At 34.5% G+C, this 15763-nt stretch overlaps 1 protein-coding gene across 1 annotated transcript in view; it reads right to left on the bottom strand.

Annotated features, from left to right (window-relative positions):
- LOC110106174 (mitogen-activated protein kinase 2) overlaps positions 1 to 15763 on the bottom strand; it is a 67889-nt gene that overhangs the window by 46124 nt on the left and 6002 nt on the right. The window contains exons 2-4 of the mRNA XM_020835951.2: positions 6309 to 6438; positions 3244 to 3381; positions 2310 to 2642 (exon numbers count right to left, since the gene is read on the bottom strand). Coding sequence (XP_020691610.1) covers positions 2310 to 2642; positions 3244 to 3381; positions 6309 to 6438 — 601 coding nt within the window. The remainder of the gene's footprint in view (positions 1 to 2309; positions 2643 to 3243; positions 3382 to 6308; positions 6439 to 15763) is intronic.

Genomic DNA, 15763 nt, shown 5'->3' with positions numbered 1-15763 from the left:
CATGACCGTATATTTGTTCGATAGTTCGAACCATGTCGACTCCTATCTACTCACATAAGAGGCTCGGGCCCGAACCTAGGTTCATTTTTTTTACCTATGTAGCATCTTTAGACGTTATGCGTGTAGCTATAACATAATCACTAGGCCCATTCAATTGTATATTCTTACATGTATACAAGTTACTGTACTTACATGTGTACTTTCATATTTGTATGCATACATGTTGCAATGCACATGTGAGGATTTTAAAATATTTGGCGTTGATCAACTGTGTGAATGATCAACATTTAACTGTGCGCAGTGCTCTATATAGAAGCCTGTAAATTCCCTCTGTTAGCTTGTATGAGTGTTGCAGATCTGGTGGTGTGGCATTGTGTTTCAATGGAATTTATAAACGCCTTTTGTCCGCTTGCATAAAAGTTGTGGATACGATGGTGATGCATTGAATTTCGTTTCGGGAATTTGTAAACTCCTTTTGTTTGCTTATATGAATGTTGCGGATCATATGGGGTGATAAGTGCGAGTTGCTTGTGACTTTATGCAACTAAGTTATCGTTGAGAAATGCGTAGTGTTTCATTTGGGAATTTGCACACGCCTTTTGTCCACTTATATGCATGTTGCACATCCGGTGGTGTGGCATTGTGGATTGCATTTAAGTGTGTACAACGCTCTATGAGATGCTTTTATGGTGGGATTAGGGATAATTTTAAGGGGAAAAGGTTTGTATGTGGGGGTTATGTGAAGAAATTTATAGAGTAGTTTTCTTAGGCAATTTTGAGTTCCTAGTTGCTGCTAGGAAATTAGGGGAGAGCCAATTCACCTCTCGAACAATGAATCAATTGTATCTTGTACTTCTTTGGTTGAAGATTGTTATTTTCAGCTTTATTAGTGTTGTTCCTGCATACTATTGTTGTTTACTCTTGATTTTGATGGTTGTTTTTCGTTGTGGTGTTGATTTTGTTCTCGTGGTTGTTTTGGGTATTGAGAAAATAAAATGAGTATAGATCCACCACCTTATTCAACAAATAAATTCAGGTCATGATCCAACATATAGCATGGAACAAATAAAAAATGAGTTTGTAAATCACACCATGTAAAGCTCAAGCTCAAGGTATTTACCAAATAAGCTCAGTACATGAACTACCGATGATTCAACCCAGCTCATAACGGAGTGTAACCGAAATTCTTACAATAGAAAACAGTTAAAGTTATCATTTAAACAGAAGGGATGTTGTTTCTGTAGTGTTCAGAGAGTAAAGAAAAACTAAAGATTTGTCATATATAATTGCAGTAAAAAGTAACTTTACTAGACCTTCAAGAAAAAGTTGATCATTTTCTATGCACATGCAAACTAAGCAAATTTTTTTAATTCAAAGCCCACTATGTTAAATTAACGTGTTGGTACTAAAGGAAGCACAAACAGGAGAGTTGAGAGTTCTATGTAGCAATAACAAAACTGGCAATATATATTTGACAAACGAATAACAAAAATATCAATGGCAAAGTTACCGCGCAAAGAAAAGCACCAGAAAGCGTCTAAATTGAAGGCATTGCTATTTAAAATAGATTAAGTTAGAGTTGAGGACTGTACAAGTAAAATAAATGTTAGACAACAACTCCTAACATGAGGAAATAACAGGTAATTTAAAAATATATATATGAAGCAAGAGTAAAAGGACTAGACAACATGATAAAAAGTTGATTGCAATGACTTAAATCAACTAGAGCCATCAGCATATGAAAAACTTGACAGGATTGAATTAAAAATAAGTATTTCAAATGCCAACCAAAATAGCTGGATAAGGAAGCTGCAGTAGCCGGCTATAATGACAATAATAATGATGTCAACGTCACAGCTGTAATAACACCAACAAACTATGAAAGTGCATACTTAGTGGTAGTTTTGTTTATGTGAATAGGGATTGTAATAAGTTAGCGGATGTTTGTGCTAACTGTGTTCTTAGTGGTAGTTTTGTTTGGGATGATATTAGAATGGATCATAATCCCCCTCATTTTTCTCAATTGTTAAAAGGAGTGTGACGTTGTTGGTAGTTTGTATTAGGCCTCTTTTCTTTTAATGCTAATCCTATAATGTAAATAGCATGGGCAAATATTTTCAGCGTTTTTTATTTGTTTATTTTTTTCCATTTCAATAACTAATTAAATAAAATAAGATAAGTTACCAGTTTGTAGCCGGCCTCAAGAAACATAAAACGAGATAACACTGAACAATTCTGTCATTCGCTTCAAAAAACATTAAACTACAAAGAAACCAAAATTTGACTTGAAGCAATCCCTGAAATCATACCTCAGTGATCAGCCTTAACTGATGAACATAGTCTCTTCCTGGAAATAGAGCTTCTCGAGTTACAATCTCACCAAGAATGCACCCCACTGACCAAATATCAATAGCAGCAGTGTACTCTGAACAGTTTAAAAGAAGCTCAGGTGCTCGATACCAACGAGTGACAACATATTCTGTCATGAAATCGGTTTCTGATGTTGTCCTGGCAAGGCCAAAATCTCCTATCTTAAGATCACAATTCGCATTCAAGAGCAAATTGCTTGGCTTGAGGTCACGGTGCAAAACATGTGCAGAATGAACAAATTTTAATCCACGTAATATCTGATACAGGAAATACTGCAAAAACCGAAATGCTGTTTAGTGAGATCTATGCATTAAGAAACTCCTTTGTCATACTGCAAGCATATGAAAAATAGATAAGGCCAAACTGAAAAGGCAAATTGCAATTACCATTTCGTGTGTGTGCTAGCAATGCAACAATAAATCTGTCATCTTTAGAAATTCAGAAGCAACAGAGCTAGTTATGCAAAGGGCACTGAAGTTTGTTCAGCATGGAACCAAGACACGAGTCATGCAAGAAACTTTGGAAATCATAATGCGCATATTTTGTCATAAGATTATTGTAATTAGGAATAAATAAATAATTGAACAGAACATACGTCATTAATTTATAATTAGCAGCTAAGTCATCAAAAATTACAATATGACAGAATTTAGAAAGCTTAAACTAAGAAATACACTCCAAAAAAATTTGCATGCCTTCCAATTACAGTAGACCATGTGGAGTTTGCAAAGGCTGAAACTATGAGGTGGATGTATGAAATCTGGAAGTAAGTAGTTGAAGTTGTCCCAAGTCGACCAAATATATAATAGATAAAAGTCTAAAGTATTTTTCTTGAACAAATAGAAGACAGCAATAAATAGACAGGCAGCAAACCTGGCAATGGTCATCTGTCAATGGCTGATTGGAACGAATTATCTGCTGAAGATCGGTATCCATGAGCTCATAAACAATGTATACATCATTGAAGTTTTCCCTTTGGGGTGGGCGTATAATGTCCTTGATGGCAATAATCTGCAGAGGCAAAATAACAGAATTGTTTTGAGTACTGCAACTGAGAGAAACAATGAGCTGCAATTGTTAAACTAAACAAGATTTTTTCATAACCGTCGATCTCATTTAATTTTATCAATAAAGAATATATATTCTTTAAAATTACTGAAAACAAGATGTGTGATGATATTTGTGTTCAGTTTTTGTAGTTTAGGCTTTCCTTTCTTAACCTTTCACAATCTTCAATTCCAGCCAAACCAACCTGAAATACCTTCATTTGAATGCAAATTACTGCACAGTGCAACGTATAACGAAATTGATCAAACTGTTTACTATAATAAACTGTCTAAATGTCCTGCGATTTCATGCATAGGATAACTAAAACCATTGACACTCTTCAGAAAGAAGAAAATCAAATGGTCTAACATGGTTTTGATGCAAAATTATATTTTCCCAGTAACAAGCATATTCTTTGTTGTCCATAAAAAATTGATTTGACATTCATTAATTAATGATAACAATACATGTAAACTTCATAAGAACAAGTTGACAAGCTTAAAATATTATAGAAGACTGTAACTCTAGAATATTAATATTTTTACTAAGAAAATCATGATCATGTTCGATGTTAGCATTATCTAAATACTATGTTGCGCAAGAACATGAATATAGATTACTTCCAAATATCATCATAAACAAAACTACAGTAATAACATTGTCACTAATTGAATATTTATATATTTTACACAGCTACTACAATGGCCACAACTTAGTAAGTTCAATTGTATATTGTAGTTCATCATCATCATCATTAGCTTAACCCACCTATTTGGAGCTAGCTTTATGATTTCATTCATCCTTATTGAGTGCTATATGATGCAGTAAATCATTTTTGACATATGTTTGCATAGCTATATCTTTTTCATCTTTAGTCTACATCTTTTTCTTTCTAATACTTGTACATTAATTTATCTTCCTGTTTCATTGATGCATACTCTTCATCAACATGCCAGTTATCCAAGTTATTGTCCAATATTTTATCTTCAACGCATGCTACACAAATTGTCCCTCTAATAGAAGCTTTTCAATCCTTAATTTTGACATACATCAACTTTAACATCTTCATTTCACCTAAAATCAATTTCTCTATCAACGATTTCTTTATTGCTCATCACTCAGATGTATACAGCATAACTTTCCAAATTATAATTTTATAAAACTTACTTCTCACACTCAATAATATTCGATAATTGCATAGTACTCCTAAGGCACTTCTCAAATTTAAGCACACAACCTTATCTCCAAAAGCAACATCATTTATATAAAAGTTCTTCTATATAATAGATACAAGATGCATAAATTTATGGCATCATGTTATAATTTTATCTTTAGGAATATTAGCCAATAACTAGTAATATCACATGCACTAAAATTATATATCACATAATAAATATTTATTCTGCAAATTTTAAGTAATTTAATTTCTAAATACTTTCATTAGTATTCCAACTTTCTATTTATTTTGAAAGATATTTCATTATTAAAGTTTTCATCAACAAAAAAATTTTATATATATATATATATATATGCTACTTAATGCTTATCCTTGAAGTAAACCTCTTATGAATGGGAACTTCTTGGTTAGTCGGTAGCTACGTGTAACACCAATCAATGCTCCATCATACAGATCTTTAATAACATCAATAAACCTTTGACATACACATTTTTTTCCATAATGCATATCAGATAAATTTCATGCTGCTCAATCATATCCCTTAAAAGATTAATAAAATTTGCTTCCTATATTTTTCATTATTACCTCAGCACCAAAATTATGTCCACATAGCAGATCTTCCTAGCACAAAACCCAATTAATTCTTAGATATCAACATAATTATTTTATGACTACTTTCCATTTCCTTCCCCCACAACTTCTTTTGATGACCTGTAAGTTAGATTTTTCCTATAATTATGACAATCCATAACACCTTTAATTTGAATATGGTATGAAAATACTTATTCTCCAATTAAATAGCATATTCTTAGATTTTAGGACGTTATTGAAAAAATTTGTTTATCAAACTACTCTAATATCACCCATGTCTCTCCAAATCTCTATATGTAGTTTATTTGGAACCAAGGCTTTAAGTTTATTTATCACATTCATAGCTACCCTAACTTTTTTTAATCAATTTATAAAATAACTCATTATATTGTTCCTGATGTATCTCCAAAAAAAGTTATTTATTACAACTTTTCCATTAATAAATTTTTAAAATTGCAATTGCATATTTCTTATTTCAATGATGGCATGTACACAACCCTAGCTATTTGGCATAAATGCAGGTTTTGAGATTTTATAGATTGTTAATTATAGCTTCAATATGGTCAAGTCTCTCCATTAAATAGATTAACTATAATTTAGGTCTTTGACCAACGAGCAAAACTTTAATGAAAAACTGGAACATGAACTTCACATGAGAGTTTCATGCACAGTTCAACTTTCTTCAAATCTGAATAAATTTTTATACGATAAACACAGATATTTACACAGGGTGATAGGTATAAAGCCTCCACATCATCATTTTGTCAGCTAAAATGTATAGTCATCAATCAAAATTAGGAAGCACCAGAACAAAATACAACTGTATTTATTGATTCCGTTGTGATGATGATTGCTCAAATAAAAAATAGGTATATTTAATCTGATTTTTTTTTTTTTTTATTGTATTTTATTTTTATTTTTTTTTTTTGGGGGTGGGGGGGGGGGGAGGGGGGGCATGCATAGAAGGAGCAGAAAGGTTTTACCTTAATAATGCACACAAGTATTGAATCATGCAGTGTGAAGCAAAATGGATCAAATTTCATTACTAAAGTTGATTATATCATTTGACAGAACAAACAAGCTTAGAAAAAACATACAAGGCCACTAGAATGGAGGAACTTACATTATCATGATTCATGTGTCGTAGAAGCTTTATTTCTCTTAAAGTTCTCTTGGCATCAATTCTATTATCAAAAGCGCTACCAATTTTTTTAATAGCAACCTCCTCCCGGGTTTGTGAGTTCACAGCCGCACTGCATTAAATCAAAATAGTTCGGAAGACAATACAAGATGGGCCAAAAAAATAAATAAAATATTTTAGCCTTTCATAACTTAAATAATAAACCAGCATTTGAAGGTCAGCAGCAAGAGCAGAAGGGAACAATTCTTCTGATGCGCTTAAGTATGGAGCTAATCAAGAGCATGTAGGAAAGGGTTCATAAAACACTAGTCCTTGGCAAAAAACACCGGAGATATACTTGAGGTCCAATCACAAAATCAGATCTACGAGCCTCTTAATTAAAAAAAAAAAATTAATGCAAACAAAGATTGACTAAGAGATAGCCATGAGCATTTCCTTCAAATCAAACGGTTTTTATAACACTGAAACTGCTAGAAAGAATAGTTTGTTGGATTAACAAGGAATATAAAAAAATATAGGATTATAGCAAGCTAGAAATAGCAAATCAACCTATGTCAATGTTCAGATTATTTGAATACACTCATTACATTCCACACTGCCATCCTTGTCAAACGCAGAAAAAAAAAAATCCAAATATAATATCCTATATGTATTTCATTTTCTTATTCAGAACCTTAAAATCTACACTGCAAGAGTTTGCATGTTTGTAGGATATAATTAGCCACAACAAACTTACCGTGTCCCAGTTAAACTCTAGCTCCTCTGTTGCCTTTCTATTTTTTTAACCTACACTCAAGTATGATTATCATAAAGCCAAATATCTAGAAAAATCGGTTCAAGTCAGCGTAGTTCAATTAAGTCAACTCGGTCTAAACCGTCTCAACTCAAAAGGAACTCACGAAACTATAAATGAGCTGTCCCCCAAGAAGGCAACAACGATCTATGAACTTGAACCAAGTAGGCTGGTAAGACTCATCAAATCGCCTTAGTAAATACAACTTATCAAGTCATCCCTAGTGAATACTCAAGTGGGAAACTTCGTTTATATGGGAAACTATTGATAGATTATTTAATTATTTGTTCATCAATATATGCTAAAAAGCCAACGACTTTTTACTAGCTCGGGAACCACATCTATATGTCGGACATTCAAATTAGGCTACATAATATTGATATTCTTCTCTTATTTTCTATATAGCCATATAAATAGCTAATTCTATAATGCTCAAATCCCAACCAAATAGGGAATCAAGCTATGAGCTCAGATTACACAATTTTCTATACCTAAGCTAATCTTACAGGAATCTTAGATCTTCTCAATCTAAAATTCTCTCACTATTTTTCTACTCTTTTCACTCTGCATTTTGTATCACAAACAATTCTAGATTCAACATATTGAAAGGTGCAATGACTGTAGAGAATGCTACAAACTAGAATAGTACTTCGTGAAATAAAGAATCAACGTAGAGGTGGAGAAGCATTTATGAATATGGAGGACAAGGAATTTTCCACAGTTAGATAGCTTGATAAATTTGAAGAAAGGGTGTTGAGAATGATCCAAGGAGCAATAGAACGAATTCTACAAAGCCCACCTAAAGTGGAGTTGCTAGCAAGATCCTCGAATTTTATTGTGAAGAGAAGGAAATTCTCCGGAGTTTATTGTGAAGAGAAGGAAATTCTCCGGAGTTAGAGTATTGGTCAATACTCCAGTGACTAATAAAACTTAATACCCAAACATTGAGAAGTCGACCTTGATTCTTCGTCAAGAAAAAAGGGGGACTAAGAAGCAAGAGTCGCCACTAACAAGTGTTTTCTCCAAGGAGATTGTTGAGGTTAAAAATCTAACAAAATTCAAGATTCCTCAGCTGGATTCATACAAAAGGAAGACGAAACCAGCCAACAACATTGCCAATTTTGAGTCGGCCATCTCATTACTCGACATGGATGATGCATTAAAGCATAGAGTTTTTCACTACCTTTAAGGAATCGCCTCTACGATAATTCTCCCATCTTTCACTTAGAGTGATTGCTTCAGTAATTGCACTCAAAAGATTGTTCATCACTCCATTTATAAGCATGCAAAGTTCGTTGAAGAATTCACAGGCCTTACCATGAATGATGCTAGATTTGGGAGAGTCATTAAGGAGCTTCATTACCAAATTCTAGAAAGAGATGTCGGATGCGAAGGATCTAAACTAGGTTATGGCCCGAGCTACTCTATCACAAGGCCCATGAAAGGAACCTTTCACATATGCACTCAGCTTATAACAACTAGAGACTTTGACTGAGTTATTAGAACTTGCCAATACCAACATCAATGCAGTGGAATATAACATTGAGACCAGTGCAATTGCAACGACAATGAGGAAGGAGAACTATCACTACAAGAAATTCAGGCATTACCGGCGATCATATAGATGTCGGTAATACCAGCAATATAACCGGCGATTATTTAATTAACCGCCAACGGAATTAGCGGCAGTCTAATAACCGGCGGTTAGGCTGTCAATTTTATTTTTTACCGGCGGCTATTACTGCTGGTTTAAGTGACTTTTTTCCGGCGGTCTGAACCGCTTTAAAATGACCTAAATTTAGCCATCCTGAGCCTTCCACTTCATTTCCTTGCATTCTCCTCTCTCTCGCTACAGACGCTCGACCCCACTTCGACGGGCTTTCGCAGATTGATCGCGCCTCCTGCGCAGGAATCCAGCCGCCGACGACCTCCCTCCAGCTGAAGATCTCGCCCCCACTCCGGCATCAGAGCACGGCCGCAATCTACCCATGAAACCGGCGTCCAAACCGAATTTAGGTTTGCGTTTTTTTTCCCTCAAATTTGTTATTTGGTGGTTTGAACAAGTATTTTCCTATTATGCTTGGATTAAATCAAGGATTAGCATTAAGCCCATATCTTTTTGCTTTACTCATGGATGTTCTCACTAGATATTTGCAAGAGGGTGTACACTAGTGTTTGATTTTTGTTCATGATATTCTTCTTGTTGATTTTGGGCAATCAAGTCATTTAATAATAGTACACATTTAGATATCTTGTGACTATTGTTCATAGTGATCATGAAATAGATTGGCATGAATTAAAATATTTGATTTAATTTGTATTAATATTTTTTGTTATACCTATATTTGTTTACATAAAAATTTTAGGTGGTTGCCTGAGCATAGCATGAGGATCAGAACAAATTTTGAGATGAGAAGATCGACCCGTCTTAGAGACATGTTCACGGACATTAGAAAGTTTGGGCAGCATCCATTATGGATTGGAGAGAGTGAATGGGCAAATTTAAGTAGAGCTTGAGCGAGCCCTGAGTTCACAAAAATAAGAGAGCAGAATAAGCAGAACAGAGTATCTGATTGTGGGAATTTAGGAAGCTCCCTTCATACTGATCGATCTGTTCCTCATACGGAATATAGATGATGACTGGTAAAAGCTTTGAATTTATATAATAAATATATGTATATTATTTTAAATATATCTTATATTTTCAGAAAGAGTTACTTGGCCGGGAGCCAACACCACTGGAGTTGGATACGAGGACTCACCAACATCAAGTTGACCATCAGTGGGTTGATGAAAAGGCTAAAAAAGCTCATGTGAGTATAATTTTTGGAGATTGGGAATATAAATTTAATATAAAAAATCCTATTCTAACATCAATATATTTTATGAATTTATTCTAACAGGATGATTTTGAACGAGTTCGGGAAAGTCGTAAGTCTACAGGTGAGGGATCATCTTCAGGATCGACCCAGCATTCTTAGTATCATACATGATCAGATGTTGTTGGAGGAAGGCAGAGGGGGAGGGCATATGGCTTGGGTTCGCAAGACTATGCTTATGAGGACAGTTCATCCACATTAGCATTTAATGATTCTAATGGAGCTAAAGAAACTGTAATCCAGAGGGTTGCAGCCCTAACGAGAGAGATAAAAGAGATGAGAAAGGTTCAAAATGAGATGCAGGCAGAGCTGCGATCCTATAGAGATGAAAATCAAAAGAAAAAAGAGCAAGAGCAAACACATACATCACCAAAAAACGAGGACACGGAGGATTAGTACTCTTATTTGTTTGATGAACTTTTGGTTTAAAAATTTGGTTTGATGAACTTGTTGTGTGAAAGCGAAGACATGGATATATTATTGTGGATTTATAAGTTATCAGACTTTATTTATTTATTTGGTTTGATGAGTTTATTTATTTTGATGAACTTTGTAAACTTTATTTGCTTATTACAGATTTCATTTCAATGCTATATATGTTGATTTTGTAGACTTTATAATAATTGTGATTGATTATGTGGATTTCATTTCATTTCAATGAACTTTATAATATGTGGATTTCATTCCATTTCAATGAACTTTATAGACTTTATAATAATTGTGATTGATTATAGTGGTGTGTTGCACATATTTGTGATAATTGTTGTCTATTTTATGCAGGTTTAGGATTTAGGGTAAAATTGAGTAAATATAGAGGGGAGGCTGTCATTTTTTTTTAAATACTACAGGTTTTCGGTGGCCAACCGGCGGTTTGGCCGTCGGAAACTTCGATACCGAACGGCTTATTATAGCTACCAAAATTTCAATACAGTCGCTGGTAATTCCGACAGTCGCCGGCAGTCATCCGGTGGTTTAAACGCCGGTAATACCTGCGGTTCTGATGGCCGGAAAGCCGTAGGTGATTAAATGGCAGTTTACCAGCAGTCGTCGGCGGTCCACCGATGGTGATCCGACGGTTTGGCCACCGGTAACACCTGCGGTTTTGACGGCCGGTACTCTGCCGGTGATTAACCAGCGGTCACCAGCATTATGACCGCCGGAAATTACCGGCCGTTGCCGCCGCCAGTGATTATAACCGTCGGAAATAGTATCCTACGTGGTTTATTCCGACGGTTTTTAAACCGCCAAAAAACTGTTGGTATTTATTAAACCATCGGTAATCTTATTAGATAAACCATCGGAAAAAATCGCCGATAATACCTAAATTTCCTATAGTGAATCCAGGAGAAAATTTTGGCAATCTAGGGACCAAATAAGTCTCATCAAAGCTAAGGGTCCGAAAGGAGATTCTATAATAATCAAAGAACTATGCACCACTAGTGAACACGACCCCTTTTAGTGTTGCGCATGTAACGAAGAGCAGTGATATGATCGATATAGTGCAAGGTCCCTACTACCTCAAATTCATTAATCACCGACTATGACTTCATTAAGAGTATTTGTTGCCAAGTTTGTTGAGGCTATTCAAAATAAATAATTGAAGAGTTCAATGCCCATTAGAGAAAGAGGGCACCACCAAGATCATTCAAAATTTTACGCATATCATTGTGATAACAGCCATGTTAATGAGCAGTGGCTATTTCTAAGGAGAATGGAGGACTTGATAAAAAAGAGTAAATTAAATTTTTTTTTATAGGTGCAAGAAGAAGACCAATGAAGGCGCTTATGAACCTAGTCAGTACCTCAAGGGTGCGTACTAATGAAACGTTGTTGATTATTTTGTTTAAAGCTAATTGACCAGTGAATGGAAACCAATACAATGATGCAGCAGTCTTCACATCACTTATTGTAATAAGGAGTTCGATGAACATTATTTTTAGCTGCATGAAGATAAAATTGATCTCTTCTCTCCCCACGCTAATTTTGAAGCCTAAATTTAACTTTTCTCGGGAGCACATAAAGATGGAAAGAGTGACTACATTATCAATCACTTGGGGAGAAGGTGAAAACAATTCACTGCAATGTTGACTTTATCACAATCGATGCGCTAACTACTTACAATGCTATCTTGGGTCGAGCATTGCTTGACACATTTCAGACACACGTCTCAACATATCATGTCACCATTAAGCTTCCTTGCATGACAATGAGGCGCCAAGGGCATATAATTTAAAAGTAATGGAAAATGTGCAAAAAGAGGATCTCTAACTAGATGTTCAAAGGAAATCTAGGTGAATTTGTTAAGGAAGCATCAATCTCTGAAAGCAATAAAAGTTGCAGCTTCTAAATAATCATTGCATTTGCTGAAGAAAGAAGAGTGAAGTTCATTGCACCTATAAGGGAAAATGAGGATATATGTGCTTGGTTGGCCAATGAAATGATGGGTGTTTACACCACAAGCTCAACATTGATAAGAATGTGAGGCCGATACACAAAAGATTTGATTAGTTATGGTAATATTAACAAAGGCGATTAACAGTAAAGTTCAAAAACCCCTTGAGGTTAGATCAACAAAGAAGTTCAATATTCGAAGTGGATTTCTAATGTAAAAAAATTAGAACGCGAGTAGCAAATGTGCAATAACTTAACAAACTTGAACTCAATTTGCCTAAAATATAGCTATCCACTCCCTGCATTGATGCCTTAATCGACTTTGCAATCAACTATCCTATAATAAGCATTTTGAATGCCTTTTTGGGGAATTATCGAATTCATCTCATTAAGGACTTTAGTCATATTCAGGTCATGCCTTAGAACTCGACTACCCCTCTTTGCAACATGATTCGCACTAAGTAGTGTACGAGTCCATTCTGGCAAGCAAATCTAAATGGTTAATCCCGTGAAGACAAAGCTCTAGCATAACGCAAGGCCAATTAAAGCAACGAATTATCATTGGAATATATAGAAGAAAAATGAAGAATGAGTGAGACTTGAAATTTTAAAAAGATAAATTGATATTCTATTTGAATTCGACAAACATATTACTTGAATATCTTCTTGGTACTCAGTATTGTCATTTGTCCTTTTTAATAGAAAAATAATAATATTTGGTATTCACCAAACTCATTACTGGGATATATTGACTAATTGGCAAATGTTGTTTGCTTATCCCCAATATTCAACATTCGACTATTGCCAATAAACTACAAATTCAAAATAAGGTATTAATCAATTTCATTGAAGAAATTATCCTTGGTATTTAATTAAATTCTTTATTAAACTTATACTTTGTATTCAGCATTGGCCTTTTTCAATAAAGGAAATTTTATTTGATATTCGCTCAACTCATAGGTGGTGATATTTAGTATTTTCTCTTCTGTGAGAGTTATTTATTCAATTTATTATCAAAATAGTACTCAGTATTCATCACACAAAAAAGAATTCGTATCGAATAATATAAGCAAAAATTTAATCAAGCCAAATTTTAGTGCATCATAAATTTTGTACTAGTACAAGGGTAAATAAATGAAGCTCTTCATCACCACCTTCATCACAAGAGCTCACCTCTATTATCAATAATTCAAAAGTCTCCACGTGCCAGTAGACAGAAGAGAGGACTGTCTTCACCACTACTTTTTCCAAGTAGAAACGAACAGTTTCCATAAATTTTGAAGATAGGATTTCCTTGTGTTAAAACATTTGGATTAATGTTTCGAAGGACTCGCTAGCTATCTCTAAATTTTTTTTCATGTTCTTCGATTTTGGCATTTCACTTATGCGTGACTTCTAGATCATGTTTTCTATTCTCAACCATATAAGTTGCAATCACCAAAATGCTTTCTTTCTAAACAAAAATTCTCCTTCTAACTTTTTGACCATCAACTCAAGAGTAGCTTTTGGCATTTTCTTCTCCTAGTGACTTGCTAATTTCGCCTATTTTCATCTCTAGCATTTGAATGACAGAATATTGCATAATCATCTGAGGGAACAATTTCTTGTAATTCGTTGCAATTATATAATTATATTACCAGTTACCAGCATTTGCCCACATTACAACATAGGTAAATTGGGTTAATAGATAAATTAATAATCTTTTTTTGAAGCAACTCGAATAAGATGGCTGCGCAAAGTTCATAGTCCGTTGTGGAGATCTCATCTTCTTCTAAAGCAGAATCCACAGAGAAGTAAATCATGGCTAAAATCTCTGAATGCTGTAAAGGATAATAATTCATTGTTATTAATTCATTGCAAGTCAACTCACCATTTATTTAGTTTTAAGCTGCAAGAATCACCTAATTGGATCCATGCCATACAAGTATTTTTTAAAATTGAAAAGGAGGTTGAATATAAAATATAAAGCTGTGGGAAAATTCAAATGTAGAATTGCAAGCTTCTTCAGAGGATTTATTGAGCTTCCTTGAACTCAATATTTTAACCTACAACTATTAAGAAACCATCTCTACTGCTACAATGTGCAGATTTTTTTCTTCCCGTTTTGCCCCTCATAAGCAACTTATACCCATCTGTCAATTCAATATCAACAATAAATAAACAAAAAAATAATACTAGAAACAGAAACAATGAAAGCAATATAAGAGTTGGAGCAGGACAATAAATTGCATGAAAAAGAGCCATAGAGAGAGATGGATTTAGAAAGAGTTAGCAGGCAAGCAACCTAGGCACAAAGCGAAGACCGTGAGAGAGTGATAGCACAACATACAAGATAAGATCAAGGCTGGGAAGAAGGTTGGGACTTCTACCGTTACAATTAATTGCTCCAGCTTTGGAAGACTCTCATCCGTCATTTACTCCACCGCCAGCTAACAGCAGTCACCTTCAATCTGTTGTGAGATAAAAAGGTTTGAAAGCAGATAAAGGCCATATTGCCACAAAGATGCTAGCACTAGAGTAGATTGTGGAAGCGAGGGCATCCGCATGGGAGAAGCTTGGGAAAGAACAGAGGTTGGGTTGAGTGGAAGAGAAAGCGGTAGACTGCATAGGTGGGAACTCAGGTTTTTTGTTTCATCACAGAGATGCAAATCAGTGAGGTCTTTTGCAGCAACTAAGGTAGAAGACTGAGCACCGTGAATGGCTATATTGGCTGCAAAGAGAAAGATGGAAGAGACGAAGATTGAACTAATGAGACAAAAGACTTTAAACATCAAACAAAACAAAAAAAGAGTAAAACTGGAAGACCAGGCCAGTTACAGATGAACCCTTTATTCTGTCCAATTAAATTTTTGGCATGCTTTCATTTATTCCAAAGGCACCTCCAGCATTCTTTTAACAAGCGGCAATTTCAAAATCCTTCAACAAGGAGAGTACAAAATCTTCAGTGTTGAGCATATTTAATGCCAGGTTATTTAAATTTAAGCTATAGCTTCAAATATATTACAAAAATTGAAGAGGAATTCAGTTTAAGTTAACAAGGATAATGAGGATCAAAAACAAATTAGAATGTTATTATCTTATTAATATATATATATATATATATATTAAGAAGATAAACTTTCATTATGAATATTTCAGTATATAACAACAATATTGTGTGTGCAATTTGAGACCTGATCATTTGATTTCTCAAGTTCAACAACGTTGAGCGCGCTTGGTTTCCTCAAATCCATCAACTTCCACTGCTCGACCATGCCAATTTTCTTCTTCGCATCTCACAGCACGTCATATAACATTTTCACCTAATCTCACGCTATGCAATTCTCTCACACATAAATGGGGGAAGATCACTAAGAACCATTGATATTTGATCT

This window comes from Dendrobium catenatum, unplaced genomic scaffold, assembly GCF_001605985.2.
Source record: "Dendrobium catenatum unplaced genomic scaffold, ASM160598v2 fragScaff_scaffold_950, whole genome shotgun sequence".
Classification (NCBI taxonomy): Eukaryota; Viridiplantae; Streptophyta; class Magnoliopsida; order Asparagales; family Orchidaceae; genus Dendrobium; species Dendrobium catenatum.
Note: the sequence above shows the minus strand (reverse complement) of the source record. Positions and strands in the feature narration are given on the sequence as shown.